Source organism: Artemia sp. Qi Xiang Cuo, chromosome 11 (genome assembly GCF_049724085.1).
Source record: "Artemia sp. Qi Xiang Cuo chromosome 11, ASM4972408v1, whole genome shotgun sequence".
In the NCBI taxonomy this organism is placed as follows: Eukaryota; Metazoa; Arthropoda; class Branchiopoda; order Anostraca; family Artemiidae; genus Artemia; species Artemia sp. Qi Xiang Cuo.
In genome coordinates this window covers 55,633,115-55,651,290 of record NC_142804.1, presented here as the reverse complement: position 1 = coordinate 55,651,290, position 18,176 = coordinate 55,633,115, and the positions used below count along the sequence as shown (strand labels likewise).

Sequence of the window (18,176 nt, the reverse complement as noted above, 5' to 3'; positions counted from 1 at the left end):
GGTTATTGGGAAGTATACAGACGTTTTCAGGGGGGATTTTTTCCGGTAGTGGGGGGGGGGTCAGGGTTATGTGGGAGGGTCTTTCCATGGAGGGAGTTTTCATGGGGAAGGGACATTGCTATGAAGGGGGCGCCGGATTTCCCCGCATTATTAAAAAAAACGATCAGAGATTAAAAAAAAAACAAAAAAAAATAAGTTTTTCGACTGAAAGTAAGGAGCAATATCAAAACTTAAAACGAACATAAATTATTACGTATATGATTGGGTTTGCCCCATAGTCAATATCTCGCTCTTTAAGCCAAAGTAAGTTACGTATATTTATTACTAATAAAAACGTTACTAAATAAAATTAAACAACTTTCGAGAAAGCCATTTAACCAAATAAAAGTAAAATTAATATACAAATTTTGTTTTAATTATTCATGTACGGTGAGCCAAAATAAAACCTGCATTAATTCAAAAACGTTCAAAGATTAAATAAAAAAAAAGTTTTTTTAAAATGAAAATAAGGAGTGACATTAAAACTTAAAATGAAAAAGAATTATTCCATATATGAAAGGGGATGTCCCCTCCTCAACCCCTCGCACTTTACGCTAAATTTTGACTCTTTCTCACAGCTCAATTTTTTTTCAAACAATAAAAAACTTTAGCGTAAAGAGTGAGGCGTTAAGGAAGGGACAGCCCCTTTCATATACGGAATAATTTCTGTTCGTTTTAAGTTTTAATGTCGCTCTTTACTTTCAGTTAAAAAAAAAACTTGTTTATATTTATTTAATAGCCCTAGAAAGCGGGTTTGAGCCATACTTTTCGTACAGTCTACTGTTTGAAATACTGTCAGTCAGCAATTTTTCTGTAAACGTCACAGTATAAAGATATAGCAGTAAGTTTACCGCAGATAATTTCTGGCTCTTCATCCTCGGTGCGAACAAATAGCTCCTCCCACATATTCTTGCATTAGCGCGGACAAACAGCTCCTCTCATTTGATCTGCCATCAACGGTCCAATTACCCTGGAACACGTATTTTGGCAGAGACTTTCTCAAAATGCCTTTGAAACCAACTTGAGACTTCGAAACCTACTTTTAATTGCTAAAAACATCTAATAATAACACTGCAATACTAATTACCGATTTTCGTATATGTATTTGAATAAATTAATTTAAAATTAGTTTCTTCAAAATTTAGTGTTCGCGTTCAAGAGAAATCTGACTTGTCTACCCGTGAAAAGATCTAATGTCGCTTATGTTTCTATCAGGGCCGTATCCAGGATTTTTGTTCAGGGGGGTTTTACTAATTTTTGACTTTTTTTTTGGGGGGGGGGGGTTACTAATTTTTGACTAAGTTTTCGACAAATTTTACTAGGTTTTACTAATTTTCGACTTATTTTCGAGTCGGTCAAAAATTTCGGGGGGGGGGGTTCAAACCGGGTAACTCCCCCCCCCCCCCGGGATACGGCCTTGGGGTACTGGCGCAGTCAAGGGGAGTTCAGGGGCGATAGTTTTCCTTGGGAAACAAAAGCGTGAGAGGGGGTTTACTTGCCATCCAATCACTTTCGACTATTAAAAGGGTAGTAGCCTTTTCAGTTTCTAATGGAATTATTCCTTTTTGAATTTTTTAAGATAACGCTTTCTATAAAAAAAAACCTTGTATGCCCCAGAGCACAATTTACAACCCCTGTCCTGAGGGCTGTGGGGGAGTGTCCTCCTCAAAAAAATAATTTCCAGATTTTTTAACTACTTCGTTCAACTTGGCTATCTCAAAATTTTGATTGAATGTGTTTGGGAAAATGGTGGGTGAGAGGGGTGTTAGTTATCCTCCAGTCACTTTCAACTATTAAAAAGGGCGCAAGCCCTTCTTATTTCCAATCGAATGGGCCCTTTTTGAAGCTTCTACAACATAACTATCTATAAAAATCTTATAAGCCTCCACGGCATAACTTACAACCCTTGCCACAAGGGCTCTGAGGGGGTTATCATCCTCAAAGACCTAATTCCTAAGACTTTTAACTACGTTAAACAAAATATCTAAAAATTTTGATCAGATGTGTTTGGGGAAAAGGTGGGCGTGAGAGGGGGGTTAGATGCCCTCAAATCACTCTTGACTATTACGAAGGGCACTAGCCCTTTGAATTTCCAATCAAATGAGCCCTTTTTCAAGTTTCTATGACAAACCTTTCAAATAAAACCTTAAATGCCCCCCGGGGCATAACTTACAACCCTTACCCTGAGGGCTGTGGGGGGAGTGTCATCCTCAAAGATATAATATCCGGACTTTTTAACTATTTTGAACAAAGTGGCTATCTCAAATTTTGATTGGATGTGTTTGGATAAATAGTGGGCGTGGAACGGGTGTTAGTTCCTTCCAATCACTTTCGACTATTAAAAAGGGCACTAGCCATTTCAATTTCCATTGAAATGAGCTCTTTTTGAAATTTCTACGACAACGCTTTCTATAAAAACCTTATATGCCACAGGGCATAACTTACGACCCTTGCCCTGAGGGCTGTGAGGGGGTTGTCATCCTCAAAGACATAATTTCCGGATCTTTCAACTATTTTGAACAAATTAGCTATCTCAAAATTTTGATTGGATGTGTTTCGGGAAATGGTGGGTGTGAGATGGGGTTACTTGCCATCCAATCACTTTCGACTGTAAAAAAAAATAAAAAAATACCAAAATACGCCGATAAAAATTATTATTTTAGTGCAGGCGCAATCAGGGGTTGTAAGATACCAAAATGAAAATTTTAGCAATTTTTGCGTTAAGTTTCAAACGCAAACATTGAGAATTCTTACTTGCAAAATTTGTATTCTTTTCAAATGTTTCGAAGTTTAACAAAGAAAATTTTAAACAAAAGCAAAAAAAATTTGTTTATATCCATTTTTTTACGTTTTTAAGAGTTGGACAAACATTTTGGGGGAGGGGAAGGTTCAAACCCCCTAGCACTCCACCGCCTGGATGCAGCCTTGTATACATATTTACCCATATTCTATCCGAGTTACGAACTGCAAATAAATTTTCATAATCAACAAAAAGTAGAAGGGAAGAAAGAAGGCGCTTGCACAAGAAGTTTCTGAGTTATAGATTTTGCAAAAATTAAATATAATAAGGGGAGTAGAAAATATACTGAAATTAAAATCCAAATTTGATAAATGTGGCAAGCACAGGTGACATTTTTTTTTTTTTTTTTTTTTTTTTGTCAGCTATCAATCAATTTTTGAGTTGCATTCTTTTTTAACAACTTGCACTATTTTTGGCCTTAATTTGTAATCTTTTTAGAGTGCAGATTTGAAAACGGCATTTTTTATAATCTAGAATGGCTAAGTTCATCAAACGTAGCTCTAGTTGGCCCACGGTTTGAGAAACGGAAAATTCTTTGCCAAAATTTCGTCATCGGCACACATGTTCCTCGATAGATATTTCAATAAATAGCCAGCTTTCTATTTATCGAACTATGTGGTCAATTTTTTATCATTTGATCATTTGATCAAACATTACCCTAAAAATTACAATAAGCATATGCATCATTGTTATTCAATATCTCTTTAATCTTTTGGATTTTTCACAGTTGAATCCTGCGATATTGATAAATCCTTATTGCATCCAATTAAGTGCTATCCCTCTTAAGAACTCTTGTTAATAGTGTAGTTCCATTAATTTTGAAATTCTGACTGACCACACACAGAAGTTTAATTGCTTCTGTCAAATATCAGCGTCTAGGTATTTTTTTTTGTCCGTTTACTCTGGGTGTATTAGGCTAAAACATTACAAGATTACTCTGTATTAATTCTTTCGTCTCTGTAGTTTATTCTTTCTATTTCTGTTAGTGTTTTTTCAATTCATTTTAACGACAACTTACTATATATACCATATATAAAAAACAAAATTTAAAAAAAATAAGGAGTTAATGACGGTTAAAGATAAAACATCAAGGGAAGTTACGGCATTGAAAATAAAACTAGGGAAAAAACCTTAAAGTCTTGTAATTAAAAGGTCTACCGGTAGGTATTGTCGGAAACCAGCAAACTTTTCGGATCTTAAAGTGTTACAAACCTTTTTTATAGGTAAGGACAACCAGGAAATAAGGAAGACAAACCCAGACCAAAAGAAGTCGATCTTAAAACGAACTGAGGGGAGTCTAGCATCTAGACAACATCTAGATTATGATCCAGAAACGGAAAGACTCATTCCAGATTCCTGTATTTCCGTCTCTGACTCTTGTTCCGGGTCTGATGCCTTAGGCTCTGCAGGTCCTGCTACTGAATGCAGCTCTTTAAACACTCTTCCATTTTCTCCCGCTTCAATCAACCGAAACCGCCTTGCAGGAAAATCAACTTTAAGTCCATCCCCTTTGTTAAGTCGTGCTCGGTCTGTTCCAAGTCGTGCAATGAACCCTACGCGCACTGTGAGTATAGATGATGAACCAAAAGAAGATGAGGGGACACAATCACCACGTGCCCCTCGATGCTCTGAAGAACGACTTGATGATGAAGACGATGAGAAAAAAGAATCAAATAAATCAAAGTCAGTTGATAAAGTTGGAAGTGTAGAAGACTTTTTATATGCTGACACTTCACCAAGTGAAATGAGTGATGAAGATAAAGGTGGCCAAAACTCTGCTCAAGAATCTGTCCGGTAGTAAAGGTGAGGAAGTGTAGTGGTTATCTTTTCTTTGGGGGGGAGGGGTATCAGACATTTCTTTTTCTCCTGACTATCTTACTTTATGTAAATGGAGATTGCCCGTAGCACACAACCAATCACCAACCTAGAAATAATCATGTGAGTTTGTATCACGGCTAACTGAAGCGAGTAAGTCTCCGGAGTACGTTCACAATTAGATTCCGTAGCTTTTTGGGTGCGCACAAAAGAATATACGTTTTTCTTCCTTTTTTGTGCCCAAAGCCGGAAGGCAAGGGCATATAAAATTTTGTGTTTGAGGAAAGGAGTAATATTTTATCACATTTCCCCACAAAAGAGTATGCGCTAATTTTTCCCCTTTTTACGCCTGTCATCTAACATGTGTTCGCTAGTCAGTTATTATTTATTCTATATTTGTATAAAAGAAGCCACCAAGTTTTGTATCTTTATCGGGTAGCCCATATATATATATATATATATATATATATATATATATATATATATATATATATATATATATATATATATATATATATATATATATATATATATATATATATATATATATATATATATATATATATATATATATATATATATATATATATATATATATATATATATATATATACGTACACCTACTTTAACCTCCCCTGTCTCTCTACTAAGGTGTCAAGTGGGGGTCCCTTATATTCAGCAGTAATTTTGTGAGTATTTACCTGATTTTCACCAATCTTTCATCCTCTTAATAATTAAAAACAATACTATATAGATAATTAGTACCTTCCGAATTGCCGCTATAATTATAAGCCTTTAATATGTCAAAACTTAATAGTCGGCACTTGTAGGTGCTCTATTTACTTTAAAATATTTTGCTTTAATTTTCCCCTCATATTGGTCTGATTTTTTCATTCTTTTGAAAAGTACCAAGGACAATGAAAATTTGGTTTGATCGTTCGAATTGACTATAGAAGCTTACACAGTCATATGTATCTATAAAAAAAAAAAAAAAAAAAAAAAAAAAAAAAAAAAAAAAAACTTGGAAAAAATGGAGTTAAATTTTTAATGGGAAGGATTTACAATTCATTTTCGGGTATTAGCGAGCGTCAAACTTAAGGAAAAAGAACACGATTGAAAAATGATAAAAAAAAAGCTAAAAACATTTGGTCCGAAACAGTCAGTATATTTAACTTTCATTACAAGGTTTAGCTATCTTTTAGGATCAACATATTGAAGGAATTTAACATATTAAACATAATGAAAATATTGAACAATATATTGAACATAATGAAGGAATTTTACGACTAAAAAGCGTTGCAAAATTTAACTGATTAGTTTTGGTTATCTGCTTATGCATTTTAACGCGGCATCACTGACGAAAATATGTTACAGCGTTGAAAGCATCACAGTTTTTTTGGGAAAAAGCTAAACTAAAGAAAATTCTTAGAAACCCCGGTTTCCAGGTATAAATGGGGTAAAGATGGCTTCTGGGGACCAAAATGTTTTATTTTTGTGTTCATGGTACTCTAACTGGATTCTTCCGACGTAATCACTGCATACCAAGGTGACTTTCAAATTTGTTTCTCTTACTACTAGTAACCATTCGCTGCAGCATTATGAGGTCAACACAGCTGTTCAAACTTCTCCTTGACTCTATCCTATTCGTAGCTTCACTTCTCACCTTCTCTCGTATAACTGCATTTTCCTTTAAATCTATTCTCTTGACCACCTGCCACCTTGTTCAGGGAAGAAATGCTTTAGATGACCAAAGAATGGGCGGCCAAAAAGGACAATCTTTGACAATCTATCGTCTGACAACCGTTAAACGTGTTCTGGCTGGGTACCCGGCTGACTAACCGTATTTCAAACAGTAGGCTGTACGAAAAATGTGGTTAAACCCTGGTTTCTAGGACTATAATGAAAGAAAGATTAAGATGGCTAGGGCAGGTTCTGCGGATGAAGGATGATAGATTGTCCTTTTTGGTCTACCGTCTAGAGCTAAACGGAAAGCAGGTCGTCCTCGTCTGGGGTGGGAGGATGTCATAAAGAAAGATTTAAAGGAAATGAGAACTTCCTGGGAGGGTGTATAACGGAAAGCTTTGAATAGATTGGGATGGAGGAGCAGCGTGCGTAGCTGTGTTGGCCTCAGGCAGCTTGGTTCTTCACTGCATTTACCTTGTTGGCTGAAGCAGTAGCCACAAACTAGTAAAGAGCGAATCTCGCCACATTGTAATCAAAATTTTAAAAACGCGTTCTAGACGAACTTTTGAATGTAAAAGAATCGCTATTTGACACTGATTCAGAAATAACAACTATTATCCATGTTAAACTCAAAAGTAAAAAGTAACGAGAAAAAAATTTAACAGAATTTCGAAAATGAGCTTGAGAACCGTTGAAAGCGGTGGCGGATAGAAGCAAAATATATATTATTGGAATCACTTTGGAATATTGTTGGAATCACTGGAATCACTCACAAAGATCGGGAGAGTTTAACTGAGCGTTTTCAGCACTGCCCTAAGCACTGAATAAATTATATTTTAGCTTAGGTAACACTGATATCAGCTTTTTTTTTTCCTCTACTAATAACACTAACCAGATATGCGTAGCTATAACCCACTGTATAAAAAGTAGACGTGTAGTAACACATATTAAGAATAAAGATACAAAGAGTAAGGGCACGAAATAGACAGTACACAAAATAGAAAAGAAAAGCAAATTTGACTATAAAAACTAAATCAATTAAACAGCTTCAAAGAAGATCACACTCAGGAGCTTAATTAGAGTTCGATTACATATAACATCGCTTTAAATATACATATACATATATATATACATATATATATATATATATATATATATATATATATATATATATATATATATATATATATATATATATATATATATATATATATATATATATATATATATATATATATATATATATATATATATATATATATATATATATATATATATATATATATATATATATATAATATATATACTCGTATATATAACTAAAAATACTAAAATAAAACTTAAACAATATGCATAATGTAATTTAAAGTAAAACACTTCAAAAATACCGAAACATTAATAGGGTAGTCAACCTTCTTTATTATTAAAGAAAAAAAACAAGTTTTTTAAACTGAAAGTAAGGAGCGACATTAAAACTTAAAACAAACAGAAATTATTCCGTATATGAAAGGGGCAGTCCCCTCTTCAACGCCTCACTCTTTACGCAAAAGTTTTTTAGTCTTTAAAGAAATTATACTGTATGAAAGATTCTATTTGTAGAATCCAGAGGGAGGCGTGGAGGAGGGGACCGCCCCTTTCATATACGGAAGCCTGTGGGGGCCGGGTAAGTTTTATAGTAGATCCTTACTGTCAGTTTAAAAAACTTGTTTTTTTTCTTTAATTTCTGATCGTTTTTTAGTTAATGCAGCTTTAATTTGCATAAAAATTTTACTTTTCTTTTGCTAAATGGATTTCTTTACAAATTAACTTAACGTAACTAACTTCTATATTCGTATATTTTTCTTCTGGCAAAAAATACAAAGTTGCAGATTTTTGCAGATATGAGCTTGAAACCTATGTAATAGGGTTTTCTGATACGCTGAATCTGACGGTGTGATTTTCATTAAAATTCTTTCACTTGTAGGGGATGTTTCCCCCTCTTTAAAAAATCGAGTAAATTTTCTCAGGCTCGTAGCCTTTGATGAGTAATACTAAAATTAATAAAATTTATATATTTAGGATCAGCATTATAAACACATTTTTTTGATACATTTATTGACATCAAAATTCCGTTTTTAAAAGTTTCGATTTCTATTGAGCCGTATCTCTTGTTTTTTTATTGTTTTTTTTTTTACGTATATGTTATTACGTATATGAAGGGGTTCTCCCCTTAATCAATACCATGCTCTTTACGTTAAAAGTAAAAAAAATTTTGATTCACAAATCCCCTGAATCACAAAGGCCGTTTAATTAGAATAGATAGCTCTTTTGAAATCACTAAAAAAACTGTATCGTAAAGAGAGAGTTATTGACTTGGGGGAGAACACCCACACATGCTTTATAATTTCTGTTCCTTTTAAGTTCTAATATTAATTCTTACATTTCAGTTGAAAAAACTTTTCTTTTTTTATTTAATTTCTGATTGTTTTTTAAATAATGCTTGGAAATCCAGCGCCCCCTTCATAGAAATGTCTCTTACCCCAAAGAAACATCCTCCACGGAAATATTCTCCAGAGTAACCCCCTCCTCTAGCCCCCCCCCCTCCAGAAAAAATCCTTCCTGAAAATGGTTGTTTACTTCCCAATAACCAATAAATAATGCTGGCAAGTCCGGCACTCCCTTCATGGCAATTTCCCTTCCCCCATGAAAACTTCCATCATGAACAGATCCTCCAACACAACCACCGACCCACCCTTCCCTCCCACTACCAGAAAAAAAACTTCCTGAAAACTTCTGTATACTTCCCAATAACCAATACTATATGTTAACATTGGGTAAAGTTCATAACTTTTAGCCCTCCCTCTGGGAACTTCGGGAGATTAAGTCACCCTAAAAGACATATTTATCGTATTTTTGACCATGTTGAACCAAATGGCTATCTCAAAATTTTGATCGGGTGACTTTGGGAAAAAAATAAGCGTGGGAGGGGGCTTAGTTGCCCTCCATTTTTTTTGGTCACTTAAAAAGGGCACTAGAACGTTTAATTTCCGTTCCAATGAACCCTCCCATGATATTCTAAGACCACTGGGCCAATATGATCACCCCTGGTAAAAAAAAAACAACAAAAAACAAATAAACACTCATCCGTGATCTTTCTTCTGCCAAGAAATGTAAAATTCTACGTTTTTGTAGATAGCAGCTTGAAAATTTTACAGTACGGTTCTCTGGTACGCTGAATATGATGGTGTGATTTTCATTAAGGTTCTATAACTTTTAGGGTGTCTTTCCCCCTTTTTTTGAAAATCAGCCAAATTTTCTCAGGCGCTTAACTTTTGATGGGTAGAACTAAACTTGATGAAAGTCTATATATTTGAAATCAGCATTGAAATCTGATTCTTTTGATATATCTTTTGGTATCAAAAACCCGTCTTCTAGAGTTTCGGTTACCATTGAGCCGGGTCGCTCCTTACTTACAGTTCGTTACCACGAACTGTTTGATATGCTATGCTTACCTTTTTAAAAAAAATCACTTGAGATTACTTTCATAAATGAAAGTTGTTATTTTTCGTTTTATTTTGAAATTATGAATGGTTGAGCGGGCAACCAAGTAGCAGAGCTCTCACGGGAGGGGGGGTCGAGGAAGCGAAGCAAACAAATGAATGTAAAAATTTTGGAAACTATTAGAAAATTCTTCATGTTTTTGTGGAGTACGGGCCATATGGCCCCTCCTTGCCTTTGTGCTAGAGTTGAACACTCGTCATCTATTTAATTCTTAATCAATTTGTTAATAGTTTCAGATAACTTTGTTTTGAAATTTTATGTCAGAGGAAAATTTTGTAAGCCAGACAAGCGTATAAATATAGAGAGAACGTTTTTTCCGTAACGTCAAATCTAGAAAATAATTAGAGAATTGGAAGATCGCACATGAACTAGCAAAAAATTTGAACTAGTAAAACTAGAACTGCAAAAAATTAAAACTTGGACTAACAAAACGTCTCAAATTGGACTGAACTTCATAGGATTTTTCTTAAGGCTTTTTTTATGTTCCAGGGCTTTTTTGAACTGGAAATTTCCCCACTGGAGATTCCCCCGCGAAAAATTTCTCCCTGTGGAAAATCCCCCTCCACCAAAAATTCTCGCAATGGAAAGATCCCCCAGAAAATTATCTTCCACAGAAAATACTTCCCAAGCATTAATTGTATTTCTGTTTTTATCTTATTTTTAAACGATCGTGTTTTTAAATGTATTAAATAAAAAAAACAAGTTTTTTAAACTGAAAGTAAGGAGCGACATTAAAACTTAAAAAGAACACAAATTAGTCCGTATATGAAAGGGACGGTCCCCTCCTAAACGCCTCTCTCTTTACGCTAAAGTTTTTTTTTGTTTTAAAAAATAAAGTTGTGAAACATATTAAAAATTCAGAGCAAAGAGCGAGGCGTTGTGGAGGGGACAGCCTCTGTCGTATATGGCCTAATTTCTGTTCGTTTTAAGTTTTATTGTCGCTCCTTACTTTCAGTTTAAAAAACTTGTTTTTTTTATTTAATTTTTGAACGTTTTTGAATAAATACAGCTTTTGATCTTGGCTCACCGTACATGAATAATTAAAACAAAATTTTCATATTAATCTACTTTTATTTAGTTAAATGGCTTTCTCGAAACTTTTTTAATTATATTTACGAACGTTTTTATTAGTAATAAATATACGTAACTTACGAATTAACTTACGTAGCTAATTTCTATATTCATATATTTTTAATTTGTTTATTAGGGGGTTCGCCCCCTAGTCAATACCTTGCTCTTTAAGCGAAATTTCGAATTTTGTTCCAATTCTTTAAAAATTACCGCTTAATCACAAAGGCCTTTAATTAGAATAAATAGCTCTTATTAAATTAATAAAAAATCTTTGGCTTAAAGAGCGAGGTATTGACTACGGGGTGAACCCAATCATATATGTAATATTTTCTGTTCGTTTGAAGTTTCGATGTTGCTGCTATTGCAGTTGAAATACTTGTTTTTTTTTTATATTAAATTTCTGATCTTTTTTAAATAATGCTGGGAAGTCCGGCGTCTCGTTCATAGCAATGTCCCTTCCCCCATTAAAACTTCCTTCATGTAAAGATCCTCCCACATAACCCCCGACCCCCCCCCTCCCACTACCAGTAAAAATCTCCCCTGAAAACGTCTGTATACTTCCCGATAACCAATACTATATGTTAACATTGGGTAAAGTTCATAACTTTCAGCCCTCCCCCGGGAATTTCGGGGATTAAGTCATCCTAAAAGACATACTTATTATATTTTCGAACATGCTGAACAAAATGGCTATCTCAAAATTCTGATCAGGTGACTTTGGGAAAAAAATCAGCGTGGGAGGGGGCCTAGTTGCCCTCCATTTTTTGGTCAATTAAAAAGGTCACTAGAAATTATAATTTCCATACCAATGAGCCCTCCAACGATATTCTAGGACAAATAGTTCTATACGATAAACCCTGGGAAAAAAAAACAAAAAAAAAACAAACAAAATCACACCCACCAGTGAGATTTCTTCTGGCAAAAAATGCAAAAATCCACATTTTTGTAGATGGAAGCTTGAAACCTCTACAGTAGGGTTCTCTGATACGCTGAATATGATGGTGTGATTTTCATTAAGGTTCTATAGGTTTTAGGGGGTCTTTCCTCCTTTTTTTGAAAATCAGCCAAATTTTCTCAGGCGCCCAACTTTTTATGGGTACTTAAACTCAATTAAATTTATATATTTGAAATCAGCTTAAAAATTTGATTCTTTTGATTTATATATTTGTATCAAAATACCGTTTTCTAGAGTTTCGGTTACCATTGAGCCGGGTCGCTCCTTACTTACAGTTCGTTACTACGAACTGTTTGAAAAGTATTTGAAAATTCTGTTCGGAAAATTCTCTCCGTGGACAGTTCTCCTCCCAAAAAATTCCAATGCTTCTCCCCCCGAAAGGCTCAATGACGTTCACCACCCCACCCCAAATCCCACAGGAAATTCCCCCCCCCCCCTCACAAAATTGCTTTCTGACAATTTTCCTCTGGAAAATTTTCCCACGTGTAGAATAAGGGCCACATTTTTAAATTTAAAAGTATTTGAAAAATTAGATTAGGATTGTAGGATAATTAATCTTCAGAAAATGTTAATAATGTGATTGGAAGCAACCTTCAAGTATTTGTGTTCAGTGATCTGTAATTTCAGTCACCGCAAAAAGTACTCCAAAGATTAAGAAGGTCTTTCGGGGGGGGGGAGTATTTTAGACCTAAAACCTTCGCAATAGTGTACTCCTTCTCAATAGCTTCTTAAAGTTTCTTGTCGACGGACAGACATTTATTCGATTTTATTTACACAGATGAACAACGTGTCAGAATCTCGCTCGTTCAGAAAACCTTACCAGTGTAGCGGTAAGGTAGCGGAAAACCTTACCAGTGTATATGTAGAAAACCTTACACATATCATAACGCTGCATCTAACGATTAGTTGTTTCTCTACCACCAGAAGTAATCCCAGGAAGCCCATTCATAAACTGTGTTAAGAGGATTTTCAACCGTTTTGCAGAGTATATTAATAATTACCAGACATTAGTGACATATTCTTAGTATAGCTAGAGCTATAAATTTTGCAGCAAAAAAAAAGAAACAAACTGTAAAAGCCTTAAAAAGCTGTATCAATCATTCATAAAATAGCCATTTAATATAGGAAATGTTAAAAAACATTTTATAGAATTTAAAAAGAGGCGATACATGAAAACCAAAAATTAAATGCGAGTACTAAAATGGAGACAAAAGGAAACAGATTCTAAAGTAAGGGTTTAAAAAAAAAATCACAAAAAGGGTAGGAAAAACTGATTTTAAACCTAAAACACTAAAAATAAAGAAAAAAGATGTGCTAGACGTTTCTAACAAAATATGTTGAAGTGTAACAGTAGCCACAAAGCCTAGCCACGAAATCAGTGCTTAAAGTATCCCCAAATTTTCGAGATTTCTCCAAAAGAAAGTTGGGTTCTCTGAAATCCCACGAAAACTACATCAGTCATGGGACAGCTGTTAAGTTGGCCAGGAGTCCGGGACTCCCGGACTCCTGCTGTTTCCTTTCCGTTTTCTTTCCTTTGTTTTCTTTCGCTGTTTTCTTTCCTTTTTAGTTTTATCGTCTTCTTTTTAGAATTAATTATTTCCTTTGGTTTATCTTACCAGTCTCAACGCTAAACATGGTTCACTGGATATCTGACCAACATCATAGTCATCACTTTTTCCCATATTCACTGCATTCATAGTCCCGATTTTAGCTCTTTCTGTACTTGTCAAGGGAACTGAAATTGTCCTTTGGAGTTATTAAGGCTCTAATTTTCTTTTAGCTTTCTTCACATGTCTGTCAAACGGTCCGATGATATTACATGTACTTACTTAAGAGTAAAATGCAGAGCCTATCTCAGCTCCCTTCCTCAAACGTCTCATCTAGACTAATAGAAAGAAATATTTGAAACAGAATGACAAATTTTCCCTTGAGGATATTCGTTTTTCTCTGCTTTACTTTCCTAGCTTAAATCTTACAGAGGGTGAAATTCGAGAAATTTTATTTCTGCCAAGTTCAAGGAAGGAAAAGGTGAATGCCAAGGTTAAAATGTATATACTTACACGGATATAAGCTGACGAGGCTCGGCATGGGTAAGGCTGAAGTAGGTATGCTCAAGCCCAATAATATATAATTTGTTCAATTTCCAGCAAAAAAAAGTTCTAATTTATAGATGGTATAGAGGTATTTATGCAGGCTTTTCTGGGGGGGGGGGTTGTAGTTTTGGCCAAACAGTAAAAATAGTTACTTGTGGGAAAATTTTTAGAAACTATAGGGTAATCGTAAAAAGCTCGAGATTTCACGGTCTTTAGGTAAAATTAGCCAAGCGGTTGGCACGCTAGACTTGAAAATTTTGGCCGTGAGGACGAGGATTGGAGACCTGGCGTTGCTGGTAATTTGGTTTGTAACGGGGGTCAATGGCGTGACTCTGTAAGCTCAGCCAGATTCGACCATGCTCTAAATGGGTACCTGAAAAAATCCGGGGAAGGTAAACAGGAAGGGTTTGCCAAAGCACAGGATGGCTGACCCCCCACCCCCCAATACACTTCTTGGCTGAAGAGCCATGAAACGGAGATCAGCTCCGTCAGTAAGGATTGTAAAGTACAATGCTGTATTCTTTACCTTTATCTACCTAGAAAAAATTACCACCCATTTCATATACATATTTGTGTATATTTTATCGAAATAAATATGGAGACCGGAAAAAATGAGACTCCTACTTTTGCCTTTAGTCAAAATACCTATTCGTAGATATTAAAATAGATAGAGCCTATTACTTTTGTTCCATTAAATGTGGGTAAACCCTTTGAAAATCATGAAAATTTCATGGCGATCTCCTATTATATGACAAGCAGTTTGAATCATATTTGGCAATGAGTGAGTGTTATTAGGAACACGTTAAAAATATAAAGCGTTCAGAGGTATAGCCTTAGAGGGAAGGAGAAAAGTGTTCAGAGGTATAGCTTTCGAGGGAGTTTCCTTAGAGGAAACTCCTCCCTAAAAATAGAACCACCTACAAAAAGTAACAAATCTCAACGAAGCTTGATTGAATTCCATTCACTTCTTTGTAACTCATCAGATTTCTTGCCACAAACTTCAATAACATACCCAGACTTATAATCAAGCTTACATAACACTCACAATTAACCCCCACACAACACATTAACCACAACACAATTAACCACAACACAACCCCCTATTGTGTTTGTGTGTTGGCAGATATGTATAGAAATAAGCAACGAAATCGTGATAGCTGATTTTTCGTGGATTGGGGAGGGGGGGTCGATTGCTTTTATTTGCTGATCAGAAAAATCTTGACGGTCAAGGTTCTTGTTAATTAAGTGATAAAGGAAAACAATTTGAATGTAAAGAGCGACATTAAAAGTCAAAACGAACAATTATTCTATATTTGAGTGAGGCTGCTATCCCGTTAATCACCTTTCGTTTTCTTTTGAAATTTTTGAATAATTCTAAAGATTGTTCGTCCCCTTTTTCTGTAATTGTGCAAATCAAATTAATAAAAATGCGGTTAAGGTAGGAAATGAGGTTAGCAGCTGGTTTTGTATTAAATCAGGAGTTAAGCAGGGTTGTGTTCTATCCCCTTTTATATGGATTATTTTGATGGACTTTGTCTTAAGGAGCGCAGGAAAGGCAATGGGAGACCACGGAATCAAATGGGGAGGAAAAAGTCTCCTGGACTTAGATTACGCTGATGATTTAAGCATCCTAGATGAAAATGTGAGCGAAATGAATGAAGTTTTAGAGGTTTTGTTAGTTCAGGGTGCTAGAATAATTTTAAAAATTAATGTTAAGAAGACTAAGTCACTAAGGCTGGGAATAAGTGAAGATGAAAAGGTGACGTTAGGTAATGAAAAGATTGATCAGGTGGGCAGCTTCACTTACCTTGGGACTATCATTAGTAAAGATGGTGGGAGCAGTGAAGATGTAAAAAGTTGAATAGCAAAGGCTCAGGGTGTTTTTTTTTTTCACAGTTAAAAAAAAGTTTGGAAGAATAGGAAGATAATTCTGCAAACCAAGATTAGAATATTAGAAGCTACAGTGATGACAGCGGTCAAATATGGCTCTGAAGCATGTGCGCTCAGAAAAGCGGATGAAGATTTGCTAGATATTTTCCAGAGAAATTGCTTAAGGACGTACCCGGCTGACTGACAGTATTTCAAACAATAGGCTATACGAAAAATGTGGTTCAATACCGTTCTCTAGGGCTATAATGAAAGAAAGGTTGAGGTGGCTCGGGCAAGTTGTGCTGATGAAGGATGACAGATTGCCGAAGACTGTTTTTTTCGGCCAACCGTCTAGGGCTAAACGGAAAACAGGATGTCATCGTCTGGGGTGGGAGGACGTCATAAAGAAAGCTTTGAAGGAAATGGTAACATCGTGGGCGGGTGTAAAAAAGGAGGCTTTGAATAGATTGGGATGGAGGAGGAGCATGCGTAGCTGTGTTGGCCTCAGGCGGCTTGGTGCTGCGGTGTGTTGTTAGTAGCCTAGTAGTAGTAATAAATTAATAATAGCCACGTTTTGTAGTTTAGGGTCTCGACATGCTAATCAGCCCCCCCCCTCCACAGCTTCGCTGGTGTGGGGGGGAGGGCAGAGATCAGATCTAATAGATCACCTACAGCAGAGATCAGATCTGATAGAAGCCATAAAAAGGCTGCGGTGAGTTGTTAGTAGTAGTAGTAGTAAATTAACAAAAACCAGGTTTTGTAGAAAACCAGGTTTTGTAGAAGCCATAAAAAGACAAAATTATTTTCTGGATTTTAAGTGATTCACGGATTACAGTTACTACAGCACAAAGGGATTTTAAGTGATCAGGGAAGTTTTCTGTTCTTCGTAGCTTTCTCTGTTCATCGGTTCAAGTGGATTTCCTCGTTTTTTCTTGTTTTTCTTTCCTTGCCGTTTTGATATTATCATTTTTGTTGAGTTATTTCATTTTTTTTATCAATTTACACAAACAGTAGGCCTATGGCAAATTTTTTGGACAGAATTAGACAGAACGCACAACTACACTAAAATACATGTACCCCACATACGTCATAATGAGGGGGGTCATTAGTTTGGCTGTACTTCTTTATCTTTGTATTAACAACTTGATATCAATTAGTATAAGTAGTATTTTCAGCTTTAATTTTTGAAACCTCCATAAGTTAATCAGTAATAGCAAAGTTAATTTACTAGTGACTAAAGTCTTCTTCTACAAGAAATTGTAATTAAAGTTTTGGGCTTAAGCAATGAAATTCGACAGATTCTGACTGTACTTCTGCCGTATAAACGATCATAACTTTTTAAAATTTGATTTTGCCTCTTGTTTGTTTTATGTGATGACATTTGATGACAGAAGCTTGTTTGTTTAATGAGTTGCTGAAGAGAGAATTACTTACTCAGATAACGTACTTGGCCCCTATTTTGGGTTTTCATCATCTCTGGTCTTTTTGATCCCACTCCCCTGTACACAATGAAGCATTCACTAGGGCCATATGGGTAAATTTCTTGAAGTAACCAATTGTTTTAAGGTCAAACCAGTCTAGGTTTCCCAATTTTTCTTCTGTACGGTTTTTCTTTTAGTTGCCACTGTTCCTTTTTGCTGCACATTCCCAGGCCATTATTAATATTGCTCTTTCATTCAGTGTGAAGCACATTATTTAAAGCCATTTCTTTGACGTATTTTCTTGTTTTATTTAAGACCAGAATGCTTTGTAATAAGACCGTTTCCAGAAATATTTAAATATATAACATTTTGCCATTTCATCAACAGTCATTTGTATCCACAATGGAGTCAAGTCCAAATTAAAGCCGTATAAATATGGGAATTTGTCTGGGTGTTCACCTCATAATAATTACGCAGTTTGTAATACCAAACCTACGTCTGTTTTCTTATATCCTATGCTCAACGTTTGAAAATATATCCTAAACTCAATGCAGTTTCAAAAACTTATATCCCAGGCTAAGAAACATAAAACTTGATGATATGCGTACTAAATTGCGGAGATATAAAGGATGGTGCGTAGGCAGGGAGTATGGCTTATGACGGCTAATTAAACTTCTATGTCTTGCTTAGATTGGGAAGGTATTAACAATAGAATGCTACTTGCACACTTTAAGATCAATAGTGAAAGGTGTCAGTCTATGTGTCCCGGCAAAACCGACTGATATGAAGGAGACAGTAGTGACTCAGATGAAATTTACATGCAGTTACAGGAAGAATTTGGCCAGATCCCCGATAAAAATATTGCAGGTTATTGTAGGACTTTATTGCCC

At 35.3% G+C, this 18,176-nt stretch overlaps 1 protein-coding gene across 1 annotated transcript in view; it reads left to right on the top strand.

Moving 5' to 3' along the window:
• The window catches only part of Shab (potassium voltage-gated channel shaker cognate b), a 251,737-nt gene that overhangs the window by 192,123 nt on the left and 41,438 nt on the right, over positions 1–18,176 (top strand). The window contains exon 6 of the mRNA XM_089096523.1: positions 4,063–4,642. Within this exon, the coding sequence (XP_088952649.1) occupies positions 4,063–4,637 (575 nt within the window). The 3' untranslated portion in view covers positions 4,638–4,642. The remainder of the gene's footprint in view (positions 1–4,062; positions 4,643–18,176) is intronic.